This window comes from Lissotriton helveticus, chromosome 11 (genome assembly GCF_964261635.1).
Source record: "Lissotriton helveticus chromosome 11, aLisHel1.1, whole genome shotgun sequence".
NCBI classification, from domain to species: domain Eukaryota; kingdom Metazoa; phylum Chordata; class Amphibia; order Caudata; family Salamandridae; genus Lissotriton; species Lissotriton helveticus.
Genome location: NC_136072.1, coordinates 43,634,521 through 43,647,010, shown reverse-complemented (window position 1 = coordinate 43,647,010; position 12,490 = coordinate 43,634,521). Strand labels below are relative to the sequence as shown.

Below are 12,490 nucleotides of genomic sequence, written 5' to 3'. Positions count from 1 at the left end.
ATCCGTTTCAATAGTTGCATCCATGTTTCATGATTACCGACCCCTTCATCCATTGAAAATACCACAATTTACAGAGGGAAACATTGAATTCTTACTCTCTCGCTGAGAGGCAGGCGGCTGAGAGGACTGACTCCTTCCCGAAAGTTTGATGCCTTCCAGGCTGCCAGGCCGGTCTTTACTCTATAAGGGCGCCGCCTTCCAGGCATTATACGCCATCTGTAACCATAGCGACCCCGGCCATAACCTGCAATAAGATCCAGAACAAATGCATTGAAAAAACGAGTGGCGGGTTGGCTAATCCAGGCAAGCTGTAATGCAGTTTCAGAACAGAATGCTTAAAAAGCTTTTACTCGAGTTTACTAATTTGACACAATTTAAGCAAAAGTGCAAGCGCAATGGAATAAGGTACTTACCCTTTATGTACAGCAATAGCGCCCCAATATATGAGGGTAGAGGAGAAAAGTGAGTGGATTTGGCAGCCTCTGGTCCCTTCATGAACCCAATATGTACAAGTGAACGATGTACAGTCAAGGAGGCATTTGAACCTGGGAGACTCTCTGCTTTGGAGCAGATGCATGCAACTCATGTGTCAGAGCATCTTAGCAATCGCCTTCTTAGTGAGCCAGGTTCATACTGGACTTTTGTGTTTGACAATTTTAATGATACATCAAAGTACAATTTTCAGCAAACTAGCTTGTCAGGAATTATATGTTTTTAATAAAAAAGTCAGCAATATTTAAAAGTATATGACAACAGCACAAAAGAGGTTATGCTACCCAAAGCAGAGAGGTTGGGTACTTTCTAACATGGAATTTTATTACTGGACAGCAGCACCGGGGAGGATGCAATTTTTGGTCACCCCTTTTTTGGAGCCACATGCACTAATAAATCTTTATAAAGCTCGGATGCCAAGCCATTCATCGAGACTATGCGCTGACATTTACAAATCTCACAAGCTTTAAAGAAGTACAGTCTAAACTAAAAGGTTGCAGGAACACCGGTGATGCAGTAACTAAGCCAGGAGTGACCCTACAGCCCAAAAAGGCAGAGTCTTAGCAAAGGACTTGGGTTTGGTGGTTCAAGAAAAGAGATACGATAAGAGTGGGAATACATATAAGGGCTGAGCCAAGGAACGTGAAGGATCACATTCGAGATTAATGATAACTACTATGCAAAACAGCACGAAAAAGCACTCCAGTCTGTTTCGTGCACCAAATATCAATACTGAATTCACCTTTAATCACATTAATGTCTACCAGCATAGATCGATCAGGGAAAGACAGACATTTTTTGAAGCAGAATAAATGACGGATTAGCCACACTAATATGAGGCCATCTTGCAGCTGGGCTCTCTAGCGTCCCCTCGTGCCCTGAAATCTTAATGACTGATCGAATGATATTCGTCGAGAAGGCTGACAGAAAGACTTCCATTTTGAAGATCTAGAAGACTTTATAGTGTCCTTCTTAAAAAGGAAGAAGAAAGCTTTCTTTCTTTGAACAACTTATGAAGCGACCTCCAGTTCTGCTTGCCAAGAAGGGCAGTTTTCTCGCAAGCAATGTAGTGGGGGTTTTTTTTTAACGAAACGCCCACGTTAGTCTTTTTTAATGGATACATTCAGTGCCGCTTCAAGTACACAGGATAAAACGATAATTTGCAATCGCAATTGGTCTCGCATTTGCAAGAGTCGACAGCTCTGTGTTCATTTTATTAAATGTGTACAACAGTGATAGATTCACCGTGTTTTGTTTTGCATTCTGTTCTTGTAAATAATTTAGCCTTGGTTAAGGCTGGATAGGCCTTTTTATGTGTTTTTGATGTACACACTGTTCACTGCTCTCCCTCCATCACTTTTGCACATTGATGCACCTATTCCTCCCTTTCCGGGGTACCTATGCAGAAATCCGGGTGATAAATGTGCTATGTTTGAACATGAGGCATTATATGTTAAATATAATTAAATATTTTCAATATGTTTAAAAATTGGTTATAACGGATTTATCAGGTGTTATTGCATTACCACTGGGACCACCCTCCTTATTGTACCGCATTTCACCCAGGTCGTAGTCAGGCTTCTGGGTTTAACCCCATTATTGTGTATCTCCCAACAGATAAATCTCCGGGCACGAAACCAACTGCAGATAGAGGTCTTCAAGCACCAATTGAATGTACTAGGCAGCCTACTACTTGATCTATAGTCTGATGCCCAAGACAAAATAGCTTTGGGGGGGGTGGCTGCGATGAAGAGGTACATACAACGGTCAATACAAAACCTGATAAACTGGCCAATCTGTGTGCCTCATACAGTCCAATCGCCTTAATCAGTAGTGAAACTAAGCTAACAGACAATCACAGACAGACTATAGTTAACTATAATTATTGATTTGGTGCATTTTTATCAGAGTGGCCTCATGTCACATCAGCCAACCAGACATAAAATTAGAACGCTATATTATGCCATCTGGCTCTGAGATCGCAGTAGCCCATGGTCCTATTTCTAGTTTTTGAACAGGCCACAGATAGTCTGTTCTGGCAATATCTATTGTCTTTGTTAGAATATCTTGGTTTTGGCCTATATTTTGTGTCTTATGTAAAACTATTAAGTGAAGTGTCACGAGCTTCACAGAAAAAACTGGGAGGCATTTTTTCTGAATTACTAAGGGGCACGAAACAAAGGTTGCAATCGTCACCTTTACTTTGATGCATTGGTGGTGAGACCTCTGGCACGCCTGCTCAGACAGGACTCGTGTGTTACTGGCTTCGGATTGTCAGACAGCTATAAGGTGTTCTTGTACATGGACGAATTTCTGCTCCATGTAGGAGGACGCAAGACTTCTGCCCATTTGATTATGGAGTTATTAGATTAATTAGGGATAGTCTCAGGTTTGCAAGTCAACTGGGCAAAATACGATAGTTTCCAATCAACCACATAAATTCGATGGAAGCATGGACCAGATTGCTACTAGAAGAAGGTTTAGATATTTGGGGATACAAATTTTAGACTATGAAACCTAGGCTAGCACAGCCAATATCACTTCCATAATAAACAGTAAACATATAGCCACTCTCCCACTGGTAAGCTTTGCCGCCATCGTTGATTGGGCGGCAGGCACTTATCAAGATGTGTGTGTTTAAGATCATACTCTCCAAGATCATTTATATACTACAGAACTACCTGTTCTATCTGCCTGGCACCACTCTTACTTAACTGAATTATTGAAAATATTATTTTAGGGTGATGGGTTCATCCCAAATGGCTTTTAATAAAAGCAGCTAAAACATACAATAGGGAACTCACCATTTTCTATACAGCTTCATACTATAGGGCCACTAACCTGCTTTAGTTGAAGGACTGGATATACGAACCAGCATATACATTGGAGTTATGGGCAATGACTGGAAGCTTTACTATTCACTATATTTATGGGGAAACTACCAACACATTTTCGCCGCCTGCCACTTGGACAATCTTGGCCACTTGGACAGTCTAACTCATACAAATAAAGTGGGATAAGAAGTTACAGAGAAGACTCCCTTGCAGTTTGCTAATAAACTCCAAGTAAATGTTTTGGACAGATTACGAGCATGAGACCAGTTAAGAATACCATCCCTGTGGAACGTACTTGCGACCAACACTCTGAAATTAATCTAAGAAATGCAAATTAAGTTGAGCTAGAGCATCCTCAATTCTTTAGATACTTTCAATAGCGCCATGTACTAATGCCATCTTTAACAACCATCACAGATATACCCACCTATAATCCACTAGAGGCCAACTCAACTGGGTATCAACGACCGATGAGAGGTCCTACTTCAGCCGTACATAAATCTGTACTCATTAACACACCTTGCACCTTCCCTGAACTGCGAGGAAAATGGAAACATGACTTGGGGTAACTTGACGATACAGAATGGACCCTTGCACTCATGGCCCCTCTTTGGGGAGAGGAGTTAGCCTAACTGCTAAGGCGCTCGACCTCGGAATCTGGGTTCGAGTCTCGGTAACGACGCCAAAGCCTCCTGTGATTCTGGGCAAATCACTTAATCTCCCCGTGCCTAAAAATGAAATGGTGTGTGTCCTGATGTAAAAAACATAACTTGTGCTATGTAAAGCGCTGTGATACCTGATTCGGTTCAGGTCTAGTTCGCGCTATATAAAAAAAAAAAAAAAAAAAAGAATCTGCTATAGTGACATGACTCCACCTTATTCAAATGAAATAGCGACTCCACCTTATTCTAATGAAATAGCTACACCATATCTTTTTGATCCCCCAGCGACACTGGCGTATGAACAGAAGCTTAGATACAAAATGTGTGTGGTGGAAATTTCTTACACGCAATCCAGGGCTGAAGCGAAATTCAACAGTTGTGCAAAGCCATACAAGACTTATAAGGTGTTGCCTGGGTCGTCTGATCGATTTAACCCCCAAAATTATATTGTTAAATACTGCAGATGATGAAGACTTCACATACGCCGAAAACACACTCCTGCAGCTGGGTCTGGTCACTGAGAAAAGTGCTCTATATGGTTGCAGGTGCTTCTGTGCAAGTCAAGACCACAGTCTGTAATGCAAAGACTGAGAAGGGACATTTATGCTTTGACTGTCATTGGACATTGGGTGTGTCCCGATAGTTCTTCCCTGTGCAGGTGCATGTGTGTTGCCCTAATGCAGATCCTCGTGGAAGCTAGTTCTTTCAAGTAATTGGGGGTTCAGGTACACCGCAACAACAAGGGGACATAATAATTATGGAACCAATCCTGAAACTAAGGAGACTGAGTGGGTTTGAAGTTACGTTTCAGCTCTCTCTTAGGTAGAATAGCCATTCCTAAAATGTTTTTGCTGCAGGATCATTTTTTATTTTCAGGGCGTGCTAGGTCTCAGACCTGCATGATCGGGAACCAAAAAATTAAGATGTGAATGTTTTGACAACACTGGGATAGAGAGCCCCAGGGTGGAGTAATGTATGCTGAAATTCCAAACGAAGAGAAAATCAGAAGAGATATAGGGCTCCAGACTATCTAGAACCACTACGCTGCGCTGCAGCATCGAATGCTATTTGTGACCAAGACGTGTCAGATTTCCTATGAATGATTACAGACTTGAAGGTCTGCAATGTTCTGCCTCACTGCTGCAACTTCACTGTGTAAGGCAACTGAGTCCTGCCAGATTCATCATCTATGCGATCTTGCACAAACTGGTTAACCCAAGTGGGTGACCTATGAGGTGTTTCCTTAGCAACCACCTGAATCAGTGGTAAAGCCCCCATTCTAGTTATGAAAGGATGTAGAGTGACATGAATAACGCCAGTGGAAATATAATGGATGAAAGTTTCACAACAAGTTTGTATCCTTCAACACCCACTTCAAGCTGATCCAATTAAAGTTTTTGAAGGAGTTTTCCACACAGTTATGTGTAGAATTAATATGGGCTATGCAGTCCTGGTGGCACGTCTAGACCGGTTTATGCCAATTTTGGATGAGAGCGTTATCTCCAAGTGAAATAAAAGGCCTGAATATTGATTGGACTCATGAGGTGGTGCACACTAGACGGTGGTGCACCCTAGACAGTGGAAAAGGTAACAAAAAGGCTATGAGAATATGAAGACGTTTTCAAATATGGAGTAGAAGGCAGTCCTTATTTTAAACAGTTTGCAGAAGTTAAAAAATTGACCAAAGTGAGCCTGATGTCCATAGAGTAGAGATCTGGCAAGAAGAAGTTAGTTAAATGACAACTGGGCCAGATCTGTTGAACAGGTGGCTTTTTTTACCTGAGGAGACATTGAGCAACAACGGCGAGGGAAGGAAGGCCAGTGTATTTTATTGTGGATACATCTTGTTGTGAAACTATGCTAGACTGAGATAGCCTGGAGTGCCTTAGGCACTGGAGCTGGATTATACACTAGGCCACATCACCTGATTGGGGTTTTAAGCTTCTCTGATTAAGTAGGTTGCTGAGCGCTGACAAGAAATGTTCCACTAAAACAGCTGGATATGGATTGGTAGGTCTTGAAGAGGGCATTTTCAAATGGAATCATCTGAACCAATCAATCAATCATAGACATTTATAGAGCGCTCTACTTACCCGGAGGGTCTCAAGGCGCTAGGGGGGGGGGGGGTGCTGCTACTGCCCGAACAACCAGGTCTTGAGCTTCTTCCTGAAGGCGAGGTGGTCTTGGGTCAGGCGCAGGTCGGTCGGGAGGGAGTTCCAGGTCTTGGCAGCCAGGTAGGAGAAGGACCTTCCTCCTGTTGTCGTTCTTTGGATGCGGGGGACGGCGGCGAGGGCGTGACTGGCTGATCGGAGGTGTCGTTTGGGAGCGTAGAAGTTGATGCGGTTGTTGAGGTAGCTCGGGCCTTGATCGTGTAGGGCTTTGTGTGCGTGGGTGAGGAGACGGAAGGTGATTCTCTTGTTGACCGGGAGCCAGTGCAGGTCTCTTAGGTGTCCGGAGATGTGGCTGTGTCGTGGGATGTCGAGGATGAGTCTGGCCGAGGCGTTCTGGATCCGTTGGAGTCTCTTCTGGAGCTTGGCGGTGGTTCCGGCGTAGAGGGCGTTGCCGTAGTCCAGTCGGCTGGTGACGAGGGCCTGGGTGACAGTCTTCCTGGTCTCGGTGGGGATCCACCGGAAGATTTTCCGTAGCATGCGCAGGATGTTGAAGCACGACGAGGAGACTGCGTTGACTTGCTTGGTCATGGAGAGGGAGGAGTCCAGGATGAAGCCCAGGTTGCGTGCGTGGTCTGTCGGTTTGGGTGCAGTTCCCAGGGCGGGGGGCCACCAGGAGTCGTCCCAGGCGGAGGGCGAGGATCCCAGGATGAGGACTTCCGTCTTGTCCGAGTTCAGCTTCAGGCGGCTGGTCGACATCCACTCGGCTACTTCTTTCATTCCTTCGTGAAGGTTGGCTCTGGCGGCGGCGGGGTCGTTGGTAAGGGAGAGGATCAGCTGGGTATCGTCGGCGTAGGAGATGATGTTCAGGTTGTGTTGGCGTGCGATGGCCGCGAGGGGGCTCATGTAGACGTTGAAGAGGGTTGGGCTCAGCGAGGATCCTTGGGGTACGCCGCAGATGACTTCGGTGGCCTTTGATTTGTACGGAGGTAAGCGGACTCTCTGGGTTCTTCCGTCGAGGAAGGAGATGATCCATTCCAGTGCCTTCTCCTGGATTCCGACGTTGTAGAGGCGCTGCACTAGGGTGCGGTGGCAGACGGTGTCGAAGGCCGCGGAGAGGTCTAGGAGGATGAGGGCCGCTGTTTCTCCGTTATCCATCAGGGTTCGGATGTCATCGGTGGCCGCGATGAGGGCGGTCTCGGTGCTGTGGTTGGCTCGGAAGCCAGACTGTGAGGGGTCGAGGGATCCGTTCGTCTCGAGGAAGGCGGCCAGTTGCTTGTTGATGGTCTTCTCGATGACTTTGGCTGGAAACGGGAGGAGCGAGATGGGGCGGAAATTCTTCAGTTCGGTGGGGTCCGCTGTTGGTTTCTTGAGTAGAGCGCTGAGTTCGGCGTGCTTCCAGCTCTCAGGGAAGGTGGCGGTGTCGAATGAGGTGTTGATGATGTCCCGCAGGTGGGGTGCGATGACAGCGTCGGCTTTGTTGAAGACGTGGTGAGGGCAAGGGTCGGTCGGAGATCCGGAGTGGATGGAGTTCATCGTGCGGACGGTGTCTTCGGTGCTGATAGTAGTCCAGGCGCGGAGGGTGGTGGTGGGGGGCGGTGGTTCGGTTGAGTCGGACGTGGCGTTCGTCGGTTGGGTGTTGAAGCTGTTGTGTATGTCCGCGATCTTTTTGTGGAAGTAGGAGGCGAGGGAGTTGCAGAGTTCTTGCGATGGGGTGATGTCGTTTCCGGCGTTGGGGTTGAAGAGCTCTTTCACGATGTTGAAGAGTTCCTTGCAGTTGTGTGCGTTGTTGTCCAGTCGGTCCTTGAATGCAGTTTTCTTGGTGTCGCGGATCAGCTGGTGGTGCTTCCGGGTGGCAAGCTTGAGGGTGGTCATGTTGTCCGGTGTTGGCTCCCTTCTCCAGGGTGGCAAGCTTGAGGGTGGTCATGTTGTCCGGTGTTGGCTCCCTTCTCCAGGCTCTCTCGAGGGCTCGGCAGTTCTTCTTGGAGCTCTTGAGTTCGTCGGTGAACCATGGGGTCTGCTGGGCGGGGTCTTCAGTGGGGCGAGTTCGTCCGCGCAGTTGCTGATCCACTTCGTGAGGTTGTCGGCGGCCTGGCTGGGGTTCGCTGAGCTGGCGGGAGGGTGCTGGCTCAGGGAAGCGGTGAGCTGGTCGACTGATCTTGCTCCAGTTTCTGCGGGCGACCTGTTGCTGGTGGTGGTGGATCGTCGTTCTTCTGAAGGTGAAGTGGACGCAGCTGTGGTCCGTCCAGTGGAGTCCTGTGGCGTGGCTGAAGGCGATGTCTTTGCAGGATGAGAAGACGGCGTCGAGTGTGTGTCCGGCGAGGTGAGTGGGGGTGGTCACCAGCTGCTTGAGTCCGAGGTTGGCGAGGTTGTCGAGCAGGGTGGTGGTGTTGCGGTCGTTGTTGTTCTCCAGGTGGAAGTTGAGGTCCCCCAGGAGGATGTAGTCAGCGGAGGGGAGGGCATGCGGGCTGACGAAGTCGGCGATGTCCTCGCTGAATTGTGTGCGTGGTCCCGGGGGTCGGTAGATCAGGGTGCCTCTGAGGGTGGTCTTCGGGTCGGTGTGGATCTGGAAGTGTAGGTGTTCGGCGGTAGTCAGGATGTCGTCGGTGTGGGTCGTGATGCGGATGGTGTCCCTGTGGATGATGGCGATGCCTCCTCCCATCTGGTTGGCGGTGCGGTCCCTCCGGATGATCTTGTAGCCGTCCGGGATGGCGATGGCGATGTCGGGCGCTGAAGAGGCGTTCATCCAGGTCTCCGTGAGGAAGGCAACGTCAGGAGCTGTGGTGTCGATGAGGTTCCAGAGTTCGATGGCGTGTCTGTGGACTGAGCGGGTGTTGAGCAGGATGCACTTGAGGTGGTTGGTGCTGGTGTTCGTCTTGGCGGGTGCTGGTGCGAGGCAGGTCCGGATGCAGGTGAACTTGCAGGCGGTGCAGCAGAAGGGTCCGTGGGAGCGCCTCGGGGTGGCACGGTAGCATCCCGGGGCTCGTCCGTCGTTGAGTGCGATGAGGGTGGCGGCGTCGTACGTCCGGCGGGTGGGCTGGGATCTGCGGGGGCCAGGGGTCCTGGCACTGGGCGCGGTCCAGGCGCAGACGGGCTTACCTTTGGCGCACCTTCGGCGCTCATTTGGTGCTCCCGCTGCGCGCGTCCGCTGCGCGGTCGCTGAGGGGGCGTCATAAGAAGGGATCCGGGAGGGCGGGTCAGGCAGGAGGCGGGGAGCGCGTGGGCCTATCGGTAGGCGGGGGCGCGTCAAAAACCGGCGCGAAATCCAGGCGGCCGGCCCTGCGGCGGCTGGGGCGCCGGGCTGGATCGGCGATCAAGGCGGGCGGCCCTGCGGCGGCTGGGGCGCCGGGATGGATCGGCAGCAGGCAGGCAGCAGGTAAGTGGCAGGCAGCAGGCGGGGAGCGAGGGGGCAACCAGGCCGAGGGCACAGTGGTCGAACAAAGAGTAGTTTTGTCAAAGTAGAGCAGCTGTGCAGAATGGATACTGGCTTGATAAAATACAGCAACTACACTGGGAGCGGTCAATACTCTGCCATACAAACTGGAGCAGTCTTGGTGAATTGCACTGGCTCTGGACCGTTAAAAGGAGAATCAGCAGTTTTAAGAAATGCCAACACTGTCCCCATGCCCACAAAATACACTGTACTATTGTGCTCCATAGGGGTATTGAAATAAGATAACCGTATGAAGAAGTGTCAGAACTGTGACATTAAACATGTGGTAGAGTACTTCCTTGCTAATAGAGGTGTGGAGTTGCTCCTAAGTGCAATATGGCATTCCCATGATTGTATGTGGTAGGGTTACTAGGTGAGCTCTCGTAAGCATATGGACTTTTACCCTAAAGGTCATAGAATTGTGCTCCACTTTCAAATATGACATGTTGAAGAGAACCAAGACTTGTGAATCCCACAACAGATCACCAGAGGGCAGCTTCTCAGCCAATTCAAGGACCTGCCCGAGCCCATACAAGTGCTTCTCGTCCATACAGAGCCATCTCCCGTTTACCATTTCCCCCTGCAACCTTCGACTCACACTAACAAACGGAAACAACATAGCTGGCTACAGCTTAGAGAGGACTACCATTGGAGTAGACTAAGCACCAATAACTCTTAAGAGGGACAGCAACATATTCCACCTGCCAAGCACAAGTCTGAAATACTAAGGTTCAGCCCAAATGTTCAGCGACCCATTAGAGCAAAGGTCTTCAATCTGTGGGCGCAACCCCCAGGGGGTCCTGGGAAGCGCATTCCCCAGCTTCACTTGTCCCTGCAATCCAAAACTTTTGCTTTCCTTTTGGAAAAAACAGCCATCCTGGGACGGCTAAATTAGATCGTTACCAGCTGCTTGTCTGAATGAAATGCAAATGTGCCTATCAGTTAATCTGCAAGTGTAAAGGATGCTTGAGAGCGGTTCTGGCTTAAATTGATCAAATCACTCAGATTTGAGATGACAAAGATTTATTTTTTTGAGTGGAAGTGCAAAGTGTTAACAACTGGGCTGGGAAGTTGCTGCTTTCACTTTTTTTGACGCTCCTGTGGCGCAACCCTCTAAACCATACCTATGAGGCAGTGCAAAGTCACTCTGCTTGGCCTCATAGTTATTAAGTAAGACATGGCAGCGCAAGTCACTGCGTTGCCTTACTCTGCCTCAAGGAGGTGTTCCATGGGCTTTGCGTGGGGTTCCCACGCAACACCCTTGGATTTTGATGCTGCCCCATATTTACAAAATCACGTAAACGTGGGGCAGCTCCAAAAATGGACGCCTGCCCAGTTAAGGAGTAACGAGGAGAAATGTTTTCATTTCTCCTCGTTTTTCCCTCTTTTATATGTGTGCTGCATTCTGCAGCTCACATAGAAAGAGGAAAACGCCTCGCTGGTTTGTTTTTGTGAAGGAAGGTGCCCCTTCCTGTACAAAAACAACCCTGCCTATGCTGGTGCTAGTCAGCAATTTGTGCATGAACGCAATGGAAAAGGACAGGAATGCACTGTATCTCAAACACGGTGCATTGTATTCCTGCCCTTCCACATCGGCCTAGGGCAGCACAGCAAGAAGAATTGCGGCACTGCCATAAGCCAATTCCTCATAAATGAGGCCCTTTATTTTTAGATACACCTTTGACTACATCACCATGCTCACTGACCTTTGGTTTGCTAAACACTGTTCAATATTATTTCCCCACCATAAGAATTATTTGCTGTGGAAATTAGGAGGGGGGGGGGGGTGTTTATGTTTGTCGATGAGGACTACCAGGTTCTAGAAATGTGCGCCAGTAGGGGGCCATTATGCCTTAAAATGTTTGACATGGGATCTCAGCATCAAATCTTTGAAGACCTCTGCATTAGAGTCAAATACCAAGCTCCCCATAAACAGGACGTGGTTCTCCAATGACTACCGTTGGTTAAAATCCTTCTGAAGCCAATTGAGTTCTTTTTAAGTAATTTTTGTTTCCAGAGGATATTTAATACAGAACCTTTATGAAACATTAAGGAATTATTTCAGGGTTACTCTGAACTAGTAGCATCTGTTTGATCTCAAGAGCAACTAAACCCTTCAGATTGTAGGTGGAATAAATTAAAAAAAATACAATAACCTAGGCCACCCGATGGCCCCAAAGGTGGAGAAAAAAACTGAATCAGTTGTACTTCACTGTTTTTGTTAGTATGAAGAAATACATTTTACTATTTATAAAACCTCGAGGCGGACCCTTCCAATTTTTTGTTAGATTGGCTGCAATGCTTTTAAATCTGAGAAAACCCACAACCCTGCACCTTCAGAGTTATCCCGGAGATCTGCTCATATCACTAAAGGGTGAGACACAATGACACAACAAAGCAATTAAGGCTATCCTTGGGGAGGCCGCAGTAAATTAATTCTTGAAAGAGTATTGAGGAACTCGGCTATCAAAGTGTCTAGCAATCCCCCAGCTCCTACTCCACCAGGGGCATTTTTCACATAATGAGACTCCTCTGACTACGAACATCAATGCTTTTTGCCATGAGAATTGTTTATCCAATCCTAGTGATCACTGATACAAACACTCAGCACTGTTGGGTATTGTGCTGGTCTTAAAGCAAGTGTTATTTTAAAGCATATTTTCGAGCTGAAGCCTTTTACTTTCTCCAGAAAATGGTTTCGTGAGTTTTCACCATAAAAGGGAATGTATTAGGCACATGCGTAGCGCATACATAATAAGCAAGACTCATCTCTCCTTAAAGTTCCACAGGATTAATAAAAAACTCTGGTGGTGCCAAACATGGCAGAGAGTAGCAATGGAGAAAAAAATGCACAGTAAAAAAAACTGGACCAAAGACTGGTAGAAGACATTTTAGGTACTTTCCTTCAGAGCCTCTAATTCAGACTAGATGGCATTCATTTGGGTACAGGAGCGAAGGGCC

The 12,490-nt window shown here is 47.8% G+C and overlaps 1 protein-coding gene across 2 annotated transcripts in view; it reads right to left on the bottom strand.

The window, feature by feature from the left end:
• Positions 1–12,490, bottom strand: part of FYTTD1 (forty-two-three domain containing 1) — a 131,851-nt gene that overhangs the window by 106,054 nt on the left and 13,307 nt on the right. For both annotated transcript variants that reach the window (XM_078666136.1, XM_078666137.1), the window contains exon 3: positions 96–244. In XM_078666136.1, coding sequence (XP_078522262.1) covers positions 96–244 — 149 coding nt within the window. The remainder of the gene's footprint in view (positions 1–95; positions 245–12,490) is intronic.